Here is a 20,492-nt window from a genome sequence, read left to right on the forward strand (position 1 = left end):
TTTTCGGGATACATTTTTTTTTGTCAGCTTGATATTTTTAGTCAGTTTATCTGAGGTAAGTTGAGATGATTAGAAAAGTTTATTTAATTTAATGAAATAAATTAGGAAGCAAGCTTTTATTATTTTGCCAATGCATCATCCTGAGTCTCCAGCGGCACATCCTAGGGAAAAAAAACCCTCGTGACGTCGCCATCATCCACCAGGAACCGGATATCCGTCTCAACCGGAAAAACATCCCTATTAGGGCATTCTTAGCAGGAGCAATGGCAGCTTACATTGTATACGAACGGCTAGCTTGAACGCTTAACGTGCAGAGCAAATGATCGATTTTTAAACATTTCCAAACCCCAGAACGAGACGGACGAGTGGCGGATTGTACCTACACATATTTTAAGATGTCAAAAAACAAGTGCTAAAGACCTATCCTTTAAACCACTACCACTTAGCGCCGCATTAGCATCCTCGGAACCGACCGTGTATTTGCTCCTCCGGGTATTAGCCGCTCGCTGTGGATTTCAAAGCCGGTGTTAGCCGCTCTCCATGCCCGAGCAAGGCCCGAGAATGAATAGCTTCTCCCTCGGCGAGTTGTGCTGGCTCTTCTGCTGCCCGCCCTGTCCGAGTCGCATCGCGGCTAAATTAGCATTTCTGCCGCCCGAACCCACATATTCCGTCCACACGGACCCGAGCGGCGCGACTAGCCTGCACCTGACCGAGCGCGCTGACTGGCAGTACTCGCAACGTGAGCTCGATGCCGTGGAAGTTCTCGTGACCCGAACCAGCCGCGGCAACCGGGTCGGTTGTATGTTCGTCCGCTGCGCGCCCGCGAGCCGCTACACGCTGCTGTTCTCCCACGGGAACGCCGTGGATCTGGGCCAGATGTGCAGCTTCTACATCGGCCTCGGCTCCAGGATCAACTGCAACGTGTTCTCCTACGATTACTCGGGTTACGGGGTCAGCACCGGAAAACCGTCCGAGAAGAACCTGTACGCGGACATCGAAGCGGCCTGGCAGGTGCTGAGGAACAAGTGAGTGTTTCTGAACAGGTGTTTTTCAGGGTCTGAACAGGTGCTTCTGAGGATGTTTTCTTGCAGGTGTATTGGGAAGCTCTTGCTTCTGTATGGAATAGTATTGGCTTGTATTGGTTTTATATTCAGACTTTGTCCTGATAAAATACCTCCAGAAGAGTATTCTTTGCCAATACTAAATGGGGAAATCATATTAGCAGCCAGTGACTATCAAAGTACAACCTGGTTCACGGTTAAATAAATAGTGCTGATGTTCAAAGCACTATGGTAAACAATATAGGGAGCGTGTCACAAGTTGTCACTGAACCAGTGTGTGTTGGAATTTATAATCAATTCCATGCGTGTTCAATACAAACTCAGGAGGCGGAGATCCATTTCAAAAATAGTAGTAATTTATTAAGTACAAATGAATAATTCGATTAGGGCCCTGGGTCGCACAAATGTGTCCTATTGGTTATACAATGCTATCCAAGAGAACACACCAGACTCCCTGCGAGTGTTCTCTTAAGACTAAAGACCAAGTTTATATACACAGAAGAAGAAGAAGGCGTGTTGTCTCTGTCAGCTTTTCTGCACATCTCTAGTTCCTCATTTCTGCACAGAAGAACTGGACCAGTTAAATGCACATGCTTAGAGACCTCCATAGGCTCCAATATGTTTTCATAGGAAATCAGATGCGAGAGACGCATGTTATTTTTATTGTTTCGGCTGCATATTTCTTGTCCAACATAGCTCTTTCTGTGAAATGCCTCATTAGTGTGCAAAATACATCTCCTCAAAGGCCAGTTTTGATTAGCATATCATTTCACAGAGCATACAAAATATATAGTATAGAATATAAAAATATATATGGTAAAGAATGACTGTAAGGTAAATGATTTAACATCTCTTGAGGCAAAACACACAACATACTAATAGAGAATCAAGGATAACTCTGAGAAATGAACTATATTTTCTACATGTGCTAATGTAAAATCAACATTTACCTCAATAAACCTTAAACCTTGAGGCGAAGTTGGTTTTATATCCCTTAAGTAACAATTTTTGACCCCAAAGTTTATAATGTCATGGAAAACCTGGAAGAGTCATGGAATTTTGACAAGTTTTGGAAAAACGGAAAAACCCACAAAGTTTTGAAAAAAAAGTCATAGAAATTAGTTTAACAAATATCTGTATGCTTGAATTAGGGCTGCACGATAATGTAAAAATCTGACCTTACGGCTTTTTGTATTTCTGTGATCTATATTGCGATGTGAATACAATTTCACCAGATGATTTAACAGGTTTATTTGGATTGACTAGGGGATTTTGTAGAGGAGTGAATCTTGGAACAATATATAGCAAATAAAATCTAGTAAAGATAAAAGTGACTTATATTTTTCAGGTATTCACTATTAGTGATGCAACGATTAGAGATTTTGGTTGTACGATTATAGTCTGAGGAATAATCACGGTTATTATGCGTTCTTTCATTTCAAATTACTACTAGTTTAGAAAATCACATGAAAACTTTAAAATGTGAAACATGGAAAAAAGTATTTTTATCAAGTGTAAATTTAAGCATTATATTAGTTAAGTATTTCCCTTTTAAATAGAACAAATGTAGTCAAAGACTGCTGAACCTCTGTCTGAAAGGCACCACTATGCACACAAACCACATGCTTCCATTGGAAATAACGAATTTATGCGCATAAAAGATGGGATATGTGAATTTCTCACAAGAAAACGTAAGTATTTTATGTTTTGCCAGTTTAGTGGCTAATAAGTATGAATTCATACGAGTTCAGTTGTACGAAATTGTACGATTTTAAAAAGGAGGCGTGGCAACTAACCCCACCCCTTAACCCAACCGTCATTGGGGGATGAGCAAATCATACGAAATTGTACGAATTAGATCTTACGAATTCATACGAATTAGCCACTAAATGAAAAAGTTGCGAATTTCTGTGAGATTGTGTTGGAATGACCCTTAGTTAAAAATCTCCTCCGCCATAGTTAAAATCAGCCTTTGATGCAATGTGCGTGTGTATTGTGTGCAAGCCCCGAACTTTATTCTAGCGTACAGTTGACATAACTTAAGTTGCAGCGGTTTTGTTCCATATAGAAACACGGTGTTGAGAAGCCTTTTTCAATTAATTAACCGTGACAAATTAAACCGCAGTTAAATAAGTGAAATCAGCTATCGTTGCATCCCTATTCTTTATCCATGCACAGATATTAAATAATCAACACGTCATAGTCTTCATTGTATTTAATCTTATTAAAGTTACAAAACATTTTTTGTGGCCAAATGTTTTAAAATTCAAAATATTGAAATCCACAGTCACAGGCCTTAAAGGGACAGCTTACTCAAAGATTAAAATGTCCTCACTATTTACTCACTCTTCACTTGTTTCAATACTATAGCAGTTATTAAATTATATTCTTTTTGTGTTCATTTAAAAAAAAAAAAAAAGAACTCGTAAATGTTTGAAAAAGTGAAGGGTTTAATGAAAATGTTTTTTGGGTGAACAATCTCTTAAAAAATGCATGCAGATGATAAACTTTTACTTCTTTATTAAACTATAATCCCAACATTGTTTATCCTGCAATGTGACTTGCGGATGCACACATTGCGATATCGATGCTGAAACGATATATTGTACAGCCGTAACTTGAATATAGGTTAGTTGTCTTTACTTTTGTTCTGCCATTGGTCAAAAACGTCTCTCACATTAGTAGTGCTGTGTAAGCATGATCTGAATCAAAATAAAAACAAATTTAAACAAAAGAGATTGTTGCTTGTTCTATGATCTGCTGTAATCAATTTGGAGTCATTGTTTTTTTTTGTTATTTTCCATGTATAAGTAGACATTACATGAAACATTACGTCATAAAAATGCACTTGAAAGTTCTGGAAAAGTCATGGAATTTTAGTAGTAAAAATGTGTGAACTATACATAGGATAAATCAAGGTTTTAAAACCGTCAAAATTTTCTGTAATACTGTACCTAAGGTATGAGTAAGTTTTTTTAAAAAATTTTATTTACAGTTTTGTTTTTTAGTTCAACAGTATCTCCATCAGAAAAGGTATCCAAAGATGGCGTTTTAAACCATAAAGAATCTGTGTTGAAACTAATGAAGCCCGCAGAAGTCAATGATTCATGTGAATTATTCAGCCTCACATGTTTACTGCTCTAAAATATTTCAAGTCTTTCACAAAATGAAATCTATTCTGTTCAAAGGGGAAAAAGTTTTTGTATTTAACCCAGACATTTAAAAAGAATAGATTTTAGAGCAGTGATCACAACACAGTGATACCGTAAAACAGTGATATTTTTCAAATGGTCGCCTGATTAGCTGGTTGAGGTGTGTTTGATTAGGGCTGAAGCTAAACTCACCAGGACACCAGTCCTCCGGGACAGTGTTTGGACACCCCTGCTATATGCTACTTTGAATATTCTGTCTACAATTACATGCAAATATGATTTCCAAACAGCATTAGCACTGTTTATTTGACTGTGAACAATGCTGTACTTTTATAGCCGTTGGCTGCTAATATGATTTTACTGTTTAGTATTGGCTAAAAATACTTTCCTGAAGTTATATAAAGGGGAAAAGGTGAATGTGTGAATATAAAACCAACTTTGCCTCAATCTGAACAGGTGCTTCTGTAACAGATTGGAATATTGTCAAGTCATTGTCTAAGGTTATCAGGGTTTTAAAGTATGTTGTTTAATATTTGGAGTGGTTACTAAGGGACTATCATCATTGAAATTTGAATTTAAGAATTTAATAAATCAGAAATTTGTTAGTTGTAAAAATCCTTATTAATGCCCCCATACATTAAACAACTTTATTCACTTTTCCAATCTTAGCTGCACTGCATTCTTCTACAAAGTCGTCAATAATCTTGCTTCTCAGTACCTTACTGACTTGCTTTGTCCATATACCTTACCATATATCTTACGATCTCAACTTACTCACCGTGCCCGGAACACGCCTTAAAAAACGAGGTGATCGAGCGTTTGCTGTTGCTGCTCCTAAACTCTGGAACAGTCTACCGATTCACTTTCCTCCTCCATCTCTGTGTTTAAGTCTGTTTTAAAGACCTATCTATTTTCTCTCGCTTTTAATACTCCTTGATCACTGTTTTATTGCTCTTATCTGTTAAATGTTTCTTTTATATTCTGCTTCTCTGTTTTTAGCACTCCTATGTACAGCACTTTGGTCAACCTTGGTTGTTTTTAAATGTGCTCTATAAATAAATATTGTATTGTAATGTATAAAACCTTTGTTCTTTATATTTAAGTATTTTAAGAGATACAGTTTACAATAGGGGTGGCCAATCCTGTTCCTTGAGATCTACCTTCCGGCAGATTTCAGTTGCAACCCTTATCAAACACACCTGTCTGTAATTATCAAGTGGATTTCAGGTCCTAATTAATTGGTTCAGGTGGGTTTGATCAGGGTAGGAGCTAAACTGTACAGAAAGGTAGATCTCCAGGAACAGGATTGAGCACCCCTGGTTTACAACATCTTATAGATCTTTTTATAGCAAATTCCCCATTAAATTTCACAATCAGGGAATGAAAACTAAAATACAATTTCTCATGATAATACTGGATCATTAGAAAAAGCAATCCTTATTGTTTAACCCTGCCTAATGCTGTGTTCACACCAGACGCGGAACACACGGATAAATCGCGCTATTCGCGTGTAAATAGCCTCGTGAACATTTGAGTTTACTCGCTTCATTCGCGCGTCAAACACCGCTTCATTCGCGTGTCAAATTCACATCAGAACAGACGCGGATTCGCGTGATGGGCAGGGCTTCTGTCTGCCCGAAGACTCTAGCTTCATAGCTAAATGGCTAACATGGATTTTATGAAGAAAATAACATTGTTATAAATAACACAGACTGAAAAACAGCGTCGATACGTTTAGGGTCGTGTCTGAGTCCACTACATTCTTTCAGAGGTGCATCCATTTCTGAGCTCATAAACTCCTCCAGAAACTTAACCTGGATGACGGAGGCTTTCAGCGGTGCTTCTGACTGAGCCAAGCCGAGTTTTATGAACTGTTGTCGGTGAAGGCTGGAGGATTTCCCTTGGAACATCGACAACAGGTTCTACGTCACAATCACGCCCCCACAAGAGCAAGCTTCTGATTGGTTAACGCGGCGCGAATGTACGCTGAAGTTCAGATTTTCAAAATCATTACATCGTTACATCCATTCGCACAATTTGCGTCATCTTGCCGCAGGATGTCTATTCGCGCGTTTGCGTTGACTTAACATGTAAATCACTTGTGCTTGACGCGCGTGCCGCGTCTGGTGTGAACGCAGCATAAGTCTAAAACTTTATTCTTAATGGTTATAAAAGGGTCTAAAATTTAAGCTAATGAAACCTGCAGAAACCCTGGCAAGTTTAAGGCATTGTTTTTCAGGGGTTGTGGGCTGAAAAGTTTAGAGACCCCTGGGTTAGACTATGACTAACTTTTAGTTTATGTATTGGTTTTGAGAGAACAAGCAAGGTTTTGAGAGCAACATGAGTTCAAATCTAAAGTGTTTAATTGGAGTGGAGTGTATTGCAGTTTGAGTGTTTGGCAAACAGGGTATTGTTTTCTGCTGAATAAATACATTTGGTTTTTGCTGAAATAAGTAGCATCTTCCATGCAGTGGGTGTGGACTCTGTGGGCTTGTGCGTGATCCTGTCCTTTTCTATGCTGAATGTTCATGAGGTCGGCCTGCTGGATCCTAGTGCTGATTCAGCCCTTTGGTCTTAAGTTGTTGTTGTTGAGGACTGCATTTAGACACCACCTTATCCTCTTAGACTTATTTCTATATTGATCCATTCCAAAGCAAACTTGGCTGAACTGATCAGTTAATCAGTCTGAACAGCAATTGACCTCATGCTTTGGTTGAGCCGTTGAACTTTTCCAAACCAAACAGAACAGCTTTTTGTTGTCTTCCAGAGGCACTCCTCATTGGAAAGTTGTGCTCTTTGCTGATTGATGAAATTTGCATATGGTGCATTGACTTTAATAATGTATACTGGGTTATGCTGAGTGTAAATGTCAGTAATTATTTCTGAAGTACGAACACAATTGTTTGCACATCTGCCAGTGGTTATGTTGTCTAATGAACGTTGGAGGCTGAATGAATGCAAAACATAAATGATCGGTTTGTCTCTTTATATGCAGCCGTTTAGGATGTCATATAAATGCTTGTTTTGACAAAATTTGGATGGAGTCTCAAAATAAGTGGATCTCTGTGGGCAGAAATGTAAATATGTTTTTATCAAGTAAAGTCGGAATTGGGCTGTTTTGCAGTAATATTTGTGTATGTTTTAATTGGTAAATGTCTTGTAAAGTTGTGTGCAGGAATGCACAATAAATCGTTTAAACACCAATATCGCAAGGGGCATCCGCAATAGTCACATTGCAGGATTATATTATTTATTAAAGAATAAAACATAACCGTTATTAAATATTATTCTTTTTTTTTATTATTTATACAATGATGACCACGCTATTTCATGTTTGATTGATTAATTTCTGTACCTCAATGCTGTTAATAAAACCACTAAGCACTTGTTTATATGCTTGTAATGTATTATAATTTATGCATACGCACTGCATTAAAAGACTTGATCATCCCAAACTATTTAAGTGAATAATATATATGTATACACAGAGCTATTCAACTCATCTAGTGAATTAATATTCTAATTGCAGTAATCTACCACAGGAAAACAAAGTACCGCAATATCCCATTTTTTTCCAATCTCAAGCAGCCCTAGTTGTGTGACCGTAAACACAATTAAAATTTTTAAGTATTTACTGTCCTAAAATAGGTAAATCTCTGCGGGGAAATTGTGAATAAATATGTTTTTTTTTCCAGTCGAAATTGGACTGTTTTGTAATATTTGTATTAGCATTTGTATGTTTCAATTGGTAAATCCTGGATAGTTGCGTGACCGTTAGCCCAATAGAAGTGGCTCAAAAAATGGTTTATCACACAGGTTATTTTGGAGATTCCTGAAGTGCCAAAATAAATGAATCTCTGTGTGGAAAAATGTAAATAAATAGATTTTCATCCATGTCTTGAGGTCGAAATTATGAATGTCAAACTATTAATTATCCTATGTTAAAGTTGAAAATGGGCTATTTTTCATTAACTTTTGAGATTGTGTTTGTATGTTTTAATTGGTAAATGTCTTGTATATTTGTGTGACAGTCAACACAAAGGAAGTTTCTAAGTATTTACTGTTGAGCAGTGGTTTTAACAGTTTTTTTTTTGTAGGGAATTGCTGAAGTCACAAATAAAGGGATCTCTGCGGGGAAAAAAAGTCATACTATTATTTATTCAGTGTTAAAGTCGAAATGGGATGTTTTGCAGTAATATTTGTTATAGCATTTGTATGTTTTAATTGGTAAATGTCTTGTAGTTGTGTGACGGTCAACACAATGAACGTTTCCAAGTATTACTGCTGAGCAATGGTTCAAAAATAGGTGGATCACACAGAGGTCATTTCTGAAGAATGGTAGCTGAGGAGTTTTTAATTCTTTACTTGTTAACAGCTTTCCAGTGGTTACTGAGGCACTATTTTTAAATCAAACTTTCCAGGAAACTATCTTGTGATTTAAGCATTTAAGCATTTTTTTTCTACAGTAAAAAGTGTTAACTTGAAACATGACACAAAAGAAGTAGCATCTTAGGTCCCACTTTATATTAAGTGTCCTTAACTGCTATGTACTTACATCAAAAATATAAATACAATGTACTTACTGTGTTTATAATGTATTTGAGAACACTTGTGGTGCTTTTGAGTTGGAATAGAGGTTGGGTTATGGACAGGTTTGTTGGCATGGGTAGGTTTAAGGGTGGGTTAAGGTGTAAGGGATGGTCAACAGTGTATTTACAAATGTAATTACAAAAGTTAATTACACATGCAATTACATACAGGTATTTAATCAAGCATAAGTACACAATAAATACATGTATTTACACAATAAGTACATTGTAACAAACTATTAATTCCTATGTAAGTACATATTAGTTAAGGCCACTTAATATAAAGTGGGACCGCATCTTATTTATAGGTTGTGATCTTAATGCTCTTTTCCTTTATTGCTCCTTCTGCCCCAAACATCATCTTGAATACCAATTTGCCAAGTATTTTGATGAGCACCAGATAAATGACAATACTTGGCCTTGCTTAGATTTTTATGCATATCAGATTGGAATTTGAAATCAAATTTAAGAAATGTACAATCTGCAACAAGAATCAGTCCAAGGCACTCGAGTAAAGTGAAAAAATTAAAAAGCCTTTAGTCACATGGCTAGATCTCTAAAAACCAACGCGTTTCGGCAGAAGTCTGCCTTCATCAGGGTAACAGTGATCAGGTGCGTCTAGAGTCTCTTTTGAGTACTACGGTCACATGACTCATTTAAACATCTCAAATGGCACTCAAATAATTTAACAAGCAAACTCTACTACCATCATAAATTCGGCATAGATACACAAACACCCACTTACATATGTGGGAAAAGAGAGAGAGAGAGAGAAGAAAAAAAGAATATATATATATATATATATATATATATATATATATATATATACATATATATATATATATATATATATATATATATATATATATACATATACATACATACACACATACGTATATATACATACACATATACATATACATATATATATATACATATATATACACATACATACATACATACACATACATGCATACAATATATACACATACATGGAAAATACATACATACATATAAACACATACATCAATGTATAATGACGATCTGTAAAGCATCTATAGAAAAACTCATTTAATCATTCATTTTCTTATCGGCTTAGTCCCCTCATTAAAGAAATTAAGAATTAAGAAATGTACAATAATTTATCACAATGGCAGCAGTTTAATTTTTTATATTATATCAGAGAGGTCTGTAAAAAAACTTGATGATTTCTCACTGGATTTCACACTGCTCATGTAAACGACTGCTTCTGCAAAACAAATTCCCTCTGCGTTTAATTTGAACCAGACAGCTAAGCGGTGTGTTCATTGATGTTTCTCTTAAGAAACAGTAATTTGTCTTTTAAGATCTGCAAATTGTAATATTGTACCAGTGTGTCCTCTCTATGTGCAAACTGGGGTCACATCATTTATTTTGCAATGTGAATTTTCAGTAATCTAGATCAGATTCCATTCAAATAAGCATATAAATGGATTAGGAATGACAGTGCGAACATAACATTTCCAGTGTTGTAGAAATGGTCACAAATGCAGTGTCTTTGATGTAAATATACTTGTGCTTCATTCTAAAATCTTTGAAATGTTCAAACCCTAACATAAAGGGTCACGAAACACCAAAACACATTTTTTGAGCTGTTGACAGTCGTATATGTGTCCCATGCTGCTTAAAAAACTATTAGGACACGTTTCACTAAAAAGTGAAAATTGGTTGTTTTTGTGTTATTTCAAGCAAATTCGTACCTCCAGTGTGAAACGAATTTTTGAAGCTGCGTCACGGCCATGAGATCTTATTGTGAATTCCAGTATGTAGACTGGACATCTGTACCTGGGGGGGTGTACCTTATGACGTCTTGGAGTGTGCTGCATTCATTCATGAGTAAGACTTGGTTCAAACCAATCAGCGTGCTCTATTGTGTATGCAGTGCAACTTCATTAATATGCATGATGGCTTCAAAAACTGTTTTTACCTGTTATAGTGTGCAGACGGCAGAAAGACGCCAAGTTGTGTTGCCAAAACAAGCGGGAAAACAAGAATTGTTTGGAGACATGGGTCGTCAGTGTTGCGTTTAGAATTTGCTGCAGTGAAGGTTTTGTTTTCATTATCCCTCTACACTGTAAAAAATCTTATGTGCTATTTACTTAAAAAAATAGTGGTAACACCATTGCACATATTATTTTTAAGTAGTTTGAAAAGTTGATTTTTTTAGCAAAATCCACTTAAATGAATCATGTGAAAATTACTACATCTTTTGAGTGTTAGATGAGGATTTTAATATTATTAGTGGAATGTGCTTTTATAATTTAAACAAATCCACCACAATTTACTAATATTTATTTTTTTAGCAAATATCACTTGAAAGAATCATGTGAAAATTACTAGGTTTTTTGAGCGATAGATGATGATTTTTATATTATTAGTGGAATGTGCTTTTATAATTTAAGCAACTAACCCACCTTTTACTCATATTTAATAATTTAAACTACTCATTCATAAAATGTAATATCTAAAATTTATAATGAAATACATACACAATATATTTTTGCCAAATATCATTTTATTACATGCTCCACAGATAACAAAATGGTACAGACAATTTGTTAAACAAATCTATTTAAAATTTACAGCAATGTTAAGCTCTGAAAAAAGTCCTTTATCCATGTCATTGAAAACAAATGTTCTGTCAACTTTCTTTTGTAGGAATTGTCACATTTAACACAAACTCTGACAGAATTGCACAACATAAACCATTATAAAAGCTGTATCTCAGAATAATAGCAACACAATCAGTCAATGCAGTGAAAATTCCCCAAAAGTTTGTAACAGTGAGTTTGGGTAAGAAACTTCTTAGAAGTTTGTTTTCGAGTTAATTTAATTTGGGGAATACTCGTATAAATACAGCTCTTCCTCTTTTTCACAAATACACCAGCAACAGAGAATGACTTCTCTCATCTCCTCCCTGATTTAATGTGAGGTCTGCTGAATGGCACCCATAAGCTGCTCCTCTTTTGTGGGAAAATACTGTAACAATTTTCTTCATTAATCTGAAAAAAATAAGCAAACAAATATTAGAATTTTTATACATGTATTATATAAAAACAGTAATTACATGACATCATCATTGCTGTAAAAGGAACCTTATAAAATGGATAAACACTAGCTGTGCATAAACCCCATTGAAAAGCTATATAGCTAACATACTTGCTTAGACTAACCAACAAGTTCACTGTTGTTTGTCCACCCCGCTTAAATGTTGCCTGATCAAACTAGGCTCCCGAACGAGCTTGAACAGCGAGTGTCTTTTCTGAAAGAGCTTATTTAAGACAATAAAAAGATAAACTGTTAAAGGGTCACGAAACACCAAAACACATTTTTTGAGCTGTTGACAGTCGTATATGTGCCCCACACTGCTAAAAACACTATTAGGACACCTATATTTCACTAAAAAGTGTAAATTGGTTGTTTTTGCATTATTTCAAGCAAATTCGTACTTCCGGTTTGAAACAAATTTTTGAAGCTGCGTCACGGTCATGACATAATAGCCTGTATTCCAGCGTGCAGACTAGGGTTGTAACGGTATGAATTTTTCACGGTATGATAATCGTCTAAAACAATACCACGGTTTGACGGTTTCGCGGTATACGGTATGTTACAAATGTTACAAAATAATAGAACTGTGAAGCAAATTTGACTTTTTCCAAATAATATGTTTTTAGTTACTATAAACAACACCACTTACAATGAACAAATAAAAATAAGAAAATAATAAATAATATGTCAAAGTCCAAATAAAGTCCAAATAAACATGGTGCAAATCCTCAGTAAAAAAATAGATATAAATATTTACTATACTATAAATAGTTACATAATGAAACTAGATTCAATATGGAACATCCTTAGGTTTTATGTGCCAGCATGGATATGGTTGTCTGTGGATATGGATTTGGATGTGGTTGTCTGCAATGCAGACAAACAGCTGCATCTTCATTTGCGTCTTTTGAAAACAGCGAGAGCAGCAGTTCGTCTTTGCTGTGTCACTGTTTTGTCATGTTTCTGTGCTGCTGTGCATGCAAAAGTACTTAGTATGAGAATTATTTCATGAAAAACTTTTTTTTTGCGTTTTATTTAGCCGCGCATAAATGTATGCCTATCTCTCATTCCGTGTTGTTCAAAAAGCTTGGTCCACAAACAAAAGCGAAACCTATGCTTATTGGTTGTGATATAGCGAGTTTGAACCAATCTGGGCATGGAGGAGGGACAATGCATCAATGTATCATGTCTGATTTGTCCGGAGACACAGTGACGAGCGTTTCTTTGTCAAATCAGCGTTGTCAAATGTTGATGACGTAACCGCACTGATTCCGGAGCCTCTAAAAGTCCTCGAATGTTATGTGATACAGCACTGGAAAGCTGAGATTCTCTTCTTTATGCCAATCTTTGAATTGTATTAATCGGATCAGCGGATCAAAAGTTATTAAACATTTAAGAGCAATACTTATTTTTAGCCGCGGGCGGCTGTCTCGGTCTTTAAGGGTTAAAACCGTTGATATGCAATTGTTCATGGTATGATAATCGTGCACGTTCAAATCGTGGTAAACCGTCATACCGGTATATTGTTACAACCCTAGTGCAGACTGGGCGTCTGTGTCAGAGTGAGTCTTATTACGTCTTACAGTGTGATGCAATAATGCATGAGTAAGGCTTGGTTCAAACCAATCAGCGCGCTCTTGTGCAACTTCATTAATATTCATTAGCGTCACCGTGTTTACGCCACAGAGACGCCACGTTGTGTTGGCAAAACAAGCGTGAAGTGTTGCTTTTATAGTTTGCTGCAGTTAAGTTTTGTTTTCATTTTCTCTCTGTGAGAGCTCATCTGGAGTCACGTGTGGATTAACAGTGTACTCGACACTCGACAACAATAACTTACGTGTCTAAGGAGGATTATTGTTTACCTGAGAGCTGTTCTCATCTGCAAACGCTGAAATCCGGATTCGCTTGTAACGTTAGTCTCCTCTTCATAAAGACGCGGCTCTAGTTGCTGGTGATTGTCCTGTCTCTACAGATTTGGTAAGTGAGCGACCAGTGCTCTTTGTTTATTCAGTTTTTTCGTATCGAATTAAGTTAACTATTGCACTGAATGCAAACATAGCACCGCATTTTGTGACCGGAATAACACGCGGCTTTCTGACGCTACCTGCCGTGTGCATCTAAGTTTCCGGGAAATGCAGAGTTTTTTTTTCTCTCATTCGCCGTGCGGTATCAAACATTGCATGAAAAATACACGCTTAGAGCAGTTCCTCGAATCAAATATCGCGTTTGTCGCGAGGGACATGAATGAATTCCCTGAATGAAAGAGCCAAACTGCTGTTAAAGTCCAACATTTAATAATTTGGCAAATAATTCGACTACAGATGTCCATGTAGGTTAAACACCATCACTTTCTCATGTGTGTGTATTTTGACTGAAACTCGCGCGTGCCCAAATAGACACTCCCACACCATCCCACTTTAGTTCCTCCGACACTCCACCTTAAACAGAGCTGGACACGCCCACTTTTCTGACTTTTTCCAAAGTAGAGGTGTGAAAACACCCTGCTGAAACGAGGGGGTTTCATGGCCCTTTAAGGCTTACCTCTTAGCATGCTCACTGTTGTTCTGTTCCTACAAAATGTCGTCTGATCCCTGCCGTTGTTGAGATTCAAATGCAAACATCTTAATCAAATCCCCTAATTGAGTCAATTTTCTTAAAATAAACGAAGCCATCATTCCTCAATTTTATTAGCTTAATTGGTTTCCCAAATTAAGCCTAATAATAGTTTTCCATAAAAAATAAGTGAAATTTATCTCTTGATTTTATTAGCAAAATCTTCTCAATATTTTATAATAAATCCAAAATATAAATTTTGATAAGAAAATATGACCGTTATTTTTAATGACCACATCAATTTTTTTAATGAAAATTACAAGCCTCAAGATTCATTTTTTACAGTGTATGAGAGTGCAGCTGGATTCGCTAGACAGTGCATGCAACGCTAGACAGAAATACTTGTCTAAGGAATATTGTTTACCCGAGAGCTTTTCTCATCCGGAAATGGAGAAATCCGGATTTGCCTCTCGTCTACGTTTAATAAAGACGCAGCTGCAGTTGGTGTTGATTGTTCTGTCTCTACAGATTTGGTAAGTAAGCGATCAGTGGTCTTTGCCTCTGAATAAACAAACAAAGTTAGTTTATATCGTCAGCAGTACTCTTTCAGTGTTTAAAGACAGACCTTAGTCAAATGATTTCTAAGTTAATAACGTTCACCGTACATTAATATCATTACAATATTATGGACTGAAGGATCCGCTGCAAATGCTGCTGTCTGAGTGTAAACATGTGAACACCGTAATCAAACTATTACCGTCGTGCAGTATTTTCGCCGCATTTTGTGACAGGAATAACATACACGGCTTTCTGACGCTACCTACCAAGTGCATCTAAGTTACTGAGAAATGCAGAGGGTTTTTTTCTCTCATTTGCCGTGCGGTAACAAACATTGCACGAAAACTACACTCTTCCAGCAATTCCTCGAATCAAATATCTCGTTTGTCATGAGGGGCATGAATGAAATTCCTGAATGAAAAAGCCAAACTGCAGTTAAAGTCCTCCATTTAGTAATTTGGCAAATAATTTGATTACTGATGTCCATGTAAACACAGTCACTCTTTTTCCCCTGCGTCTGTGTTTGTTTTGCCTCTGTGAAAATCGGCGCGTGCCCAAACAGACACTCCCATTTTTATGCAAATTTTTTTAGGGACATTTTCTTTTCCCCTCCTCCGACACTCCCCCCTAAACAGAGCTGGACACGCCCACTTTCCTGACTTTTTCCAAAGTAGAGGTGTGAAAACACCCTGCTGAAACAAGGCGGTTTCATGGCCCTTTAATGGGGTGTTTGTAATCGCATGTTTTGAAAGGCAAGTAGGACAGCCTATTGTAATGTTTGAATCTAATGCTTTGATTGGATCAACTTTTCGTTGTCTTACACCTTCCACAGAATATTAGACTGCACAAATACAATTGGACGGCTTCATTTAATGATTGATATCAGCATATGAAGACTACAACCAGCACACAACATGTTTTTCCAAGACGATCACCTTTTTCAGCTTTAATAGCAGCCCTTGCAAGAGTAATTACTGTACTGTGAACACCAGTAGCCCTTCAGTTTGACTCGCTTTAACCTTCCACTATGGTGACTGCTATACCCTGAAATTGATCTGGGGAGGTAGCGCTTGTAGAAAGTACTCAGATGGCAGAGTAAATGAACTCCTGTTGTATGTTTGCTAGCGTCACAGTAGTAAGCGACTACATTCTTTGTAGATGCGCAGACATTTGCTAGATGTTAATGCTGTGTTGACTTGTTGACGCAGAGATCATAATCAAACTGAACTGTATTTCAGAGTTGACAAGGTAATTTAAAATTCATTGGATTGTGAAATTAGTTTTAATATTAGATGAACGCCAGTCCGAGGACCCTCCATGCTGCAGCATTAGGAAGCCAGCAAATTATAAATATGTAAACATGGCCTTAGTGGTAATTGTGACCTTTTGGAATTGTTTTATCAGTTTGCCAATGCAGTTGGACAGAACTTTTTGAAAACATGTTTTGGACAATTGGAAAGTCCAACAGTGCGTCGACAACGACATCTGCCTGCTTTAGCATTCATGTCCACGGCAGAATGGTGCAGTACGATTTGCATGATGATGATTAATATTTTAGCTTTCGGATATTCTAACTTAAGCAGTAGTTACAGCGGTGCTTACTTTAGCAATTATCTACTTAAAATTGACTCGTACCAATGTGGGTTTAAAGTTTATAATCTGAAGTTGAAAAGTTCTGTGTTTGTATTCAATGCAAAGGCGGAATCCTTCAGACTCATTTGAATAAATTAAAACTCATTAAACTGAGAGCATAGCTCACAGTGCATTTTAATGCTAATCTGTTTTAAGTATTACCATATCAGCACCTGACACCTTTCTCAGGCCATTCGCTCCATCCAAACGTTCGCCTTTTTTTTTTCTCTTTTTTTTTTTATCCGAGGTGTTTGTTCAAGTAAGATAATGCACAAAGGATTTGACTTTTTAATGTGTTATTTACCTCCTCTGTGCTTCCTCCTGGGGTTTTTGGCCTGCTTCTGGTCCATTGTGCGCTAAGTCCTTTTCTGTTTATGGAGCATAATGCATTTCATAAGGCAATGGGCAGAATTTCTTGGACGGTCCAAAGGAAAATCCTTTTTTCGACAAAACATTTAAAAGCCAGAGTCTGTCAGGAGTATTCTCTCCAGCTTTAGCGTGGTGAGCAGTTTCTATAACTTTGTTCTTCTCACCATTAATCTAGTGGAGTTTTTACGCTCTAGAAATGATAAAGTCCTACATGTTGCCATAAAATGTCCTAAATTCATTCAGTCAGCAGCAGTGTTTCAGTCTTATGACCCTCTTCAGGCGATGATATTGTCGGTATGCTGTGCACCTGCTTGCCAACTTCCAGGTCTGTGTGTGTGGTTTTAGGGGTTTATGCAAGTAATAAATTAACTTCAGAGGTTTTTTTGAAGGAAAAGTCAGTCAATTAAACTTTCCTAAAGTCGTCAGAAAAAGGAAAGAATGTTCCTCGTAACATTTTTAAAACTTAGTGTTCATTAAGTTGAGCCTGACAGTGCAGGTTTCACCGCAGCGCTCGCAGTGTCTCTCTCCCTTTCTCAGTGTGAATTATTTACAATGCTCTTAATGAACCAGACTGAGCTCCCTTGGACTGTTGGATAGCAAATTCTGATGCTTGGTCTGTACCTGCGAGTCCAGGGCTATATGCTTGTTTCTTGTTTTATACTTAAAACTGTTTTTTTTTTTTTGGTACTTGTCACCTTTATAAGGCTAGGGTTAGAGATCTGCGCGGGACTAAATTTTGAATCCTGCTCCTGCCAGGTTTTTGGGGGGGAGAGAACAAAACCAAAAACCACCCAGCTATACAGAGTCTATACAGCTTATAACAAACTGTCTGTGTAAACACACACAAACACATAAGCACCAAGCACACACACACAGAGCACAAAGCTCTCTCTCATTCGCACACAAACACACACACACTTTTTATCCGCGTGCACATACACACACACACGCGCACACAGCAACAAACAAGCTAAACGCAGCATCATGCTGTCTCATACACACATACATATGCGTGCTCGCTCGGTAGTTGGGAGCGATATTGTTAGACCGCCCTCTCCCTTTAAAAATTAAACCTCTTACCGATCGCTCCCGCGCTCGATTCGGAAATCTATTTCCACGCTGCAGAAATCTGGTCGAGTCTCGCGGCTCCTCTAGCTTGTGTCTCTACTGCCAAATGGTTTTTGGAGGGCATGTTGTACGACACAGTTGCAGTCCATTAAATAATTTTAAATGGATTTTAATTTTACAGTGTTCATGTAAAGCTACCTAATCAGGCCAACACCTGTATACAGTATACAGTCACCAACAATACATCACAATAACTTTTAACAAAACTCTATTTACAGCTCTGATTAACAATGTGGTTCTTTACAGTAACATTTGTAAGTTCTCCACGTGTTTATAGATCACACAGTATGTGGTGAGGACCCTGACCTGCACAGACTGTTGTACATTTAGCCCCCGTTTACACTAATACACGAATAAGATTTAAAATGCAAACGTTTTGCTACGGTTACGTCATCCATCCACACTACACCGGAGTTTTCGAGCACAGAAAACAGAGCGCATTGGAAACGCTAAAGAGGCCAGTTTTAAAATGCTGCTGCTCCGTCTCAGTGTGGATGGGGGGAAACGGAGACATCTGAAAACGGAGGCCGGGCTGCAGACATTCGCTGATTGGAGCATTTTCCTCAATATTTAGTTGCCTACACACAGTTCAGCCCTGTATCCTCTCCTAGTAAGTTCAGACTTCGCAAGTTTGATATGGAAAACAAACTCCCAAGGACACTTCGGGTGAATCTTTAAAGCGAACAGTACTTTATAACCTTTTTCACATTACCCTGGCTACATTGTTTCACTTTCTCAACAATAAGGTAAAAAAACATGATATGAGGAGCTGCTTATTTTCATTTTAAAATGAACTTTACAGACACCAAAAATGTTAAAGTGTCGTGTAGCTGCATATTTATATGACCGTCATTTTCATTGTATGCATATTTATAACAAAACAGAGCCTATAACATCACTGCCTGCTTTCATTTTCATTGAAAATACAAAACACACCCTCTCTTTTGCTTAATATCGGTTTCATAATCAGTAATGGACATTATAAAAGTATAACATACAATAGGTTTTGTAGGAAATAAATGCAAGCAATCAGTCAAATGTGTAGAATCAATGCACGTGGTTACGTTAATTATGATATTAATCAAACTTATCTTTGCGCAAAGCCAAAACACGTTACCTGAGAACAAGTAATAGATTCAAAAGACAAAAGTCGAGGAATATGTTGTTAGATGTAGACACAGGATGAATTAAATATCATGTTTTACAAATATTCCGACCCGCACAGCTCTTACATGGGTTGATGTGCTCAAAGCAAGCTGTAGTGTGTGTTTGTGTGTTTGTGTGTTTGTGTGTTTGTGTGTTTGTGTGTTTGTGTGTGTGTGTGTGTGTGTGTGTGTGTGTGTGTGTGTGTGTGTGTGTGTGTGTCACTTGATGTGCGTTTACAGTGGTGCAGTACGGGGTGGAGAGCTGTTCTGAAACGTCAGGGTAGACGCGGATCACTTTATTCTAAAATGCTGTTTCAAAACTAAAATGTATTAGTTTAAAGTTTTGAAAGCTTGTCATGTTTAAAAAAGTAAAAGAAATAAAGTTTATGTATGATTTCCTTTTTGACACATTATTGAAGTACTATTGAAAAGTAATAATAAAGTAAAAAGTAAAGAAAGAAAAAAGACTTATGAACTAGTTATGATGGAATTACTTTCTAACAAGAGGTTACATGTGTGAAGATTAAAGATACTGATGAGAGGTTTGCACTGACTGTGGGCTATACGTTGCATGTCGTTTTTAAACCCAAATAAGGACTAAATGTATGTTGTGTGTAGTTTATCTGTAATTGGCAAGGTATCTGAGACTGTGTCTGTATCTGTTCATGTGTGCTGCATGTATTATTTTATTTTATATAATTGCAGACATTACAACAGGCTATTTTGCCCCATATCATTGACCTGCAGTTGTAATCAAATCATGTTGGTAGAAAGGTTAGTAATGAAACATAATGAATATTTAAACAGTGTTTGTGTGTATAAAGCATCAACTTTGTGAGAAGTGCTTCTCTTATTATATGTGAACGACCTGTACAGCTTTAATTGACATTTCCTTAAGCGAGAATAATGTCGACTGAAACTTTGTCGTACACCACACCAACCAAAATGGTACCATTGGTACCCTTTTAGCAGTGGAAACGCAAGCCAAAGGTGACTCGTACCGTACTGTAACACTCAGTGGAAACCGGCCAAAAAAAGTCTCAGATCTGACTTGGTGAGACCCTGTTATCATACCGTCAGAGTCTTATACCGGCCCATGCCTAACTGGGGCATTCATTTTTAAGATTTTTTTTTTTTTTTTTTTTTTAACTTTATTTTTATACATTAAAACGTTTTACAGAACAGAACATTCAGTGACAGCAGCGGTCATTAACAAAA

General features: G+C 37.0%; 1 protein-coding gene and 1 long non-coding RNA gene across 2 annotated transcripts in view; both read left to right on the plus strand.

Moving 5' to 3' along the window:
- Positions 1–268: 268 nt before the first annotated feature.
- abhd17c (abhydrolase domain containing 17C, depalmitoylase) overlaps positions 269–20,492 on the plus strand; it is a 94,471-nt gene continuing 74,247 nt past the window's right edge. The window contains 1 exon segment of the mRNA NM_200157.1: positions 269–1,025. Coding sequence (NP_956451.1) covers positions 541–1,025 — 485 coding nt within the window. The 5' untranslated portion in view covers positions 269–540.
- On the plus strand, positions 11,344–20,485 carry LOC147843039 (uncharacterized). The gene is made up of 3 exons (XR_015495377.1): positions 11,344–12,354; positions 13,428–17,930; positions 19,355–20,485. It is a non-coding gene; the product is annotated as an uncharacterized LOC147843039 (long non-coding RNA).

The sequence above is a fragment of the Danio rerio genome, chromosome 7 (genome assembly GCF_052040795.2).
Source record: "Danio rerio strain M-AB ecotype USA chromosome 7, GRCz13ab, whole genome shotgun sequence".
Classification (NCBI taxonomy): Eukaryota; Metazoa; Chordata; class Actinopteri; order Cypriniformes; family Danionidae; genus Danio; species Danio rerio.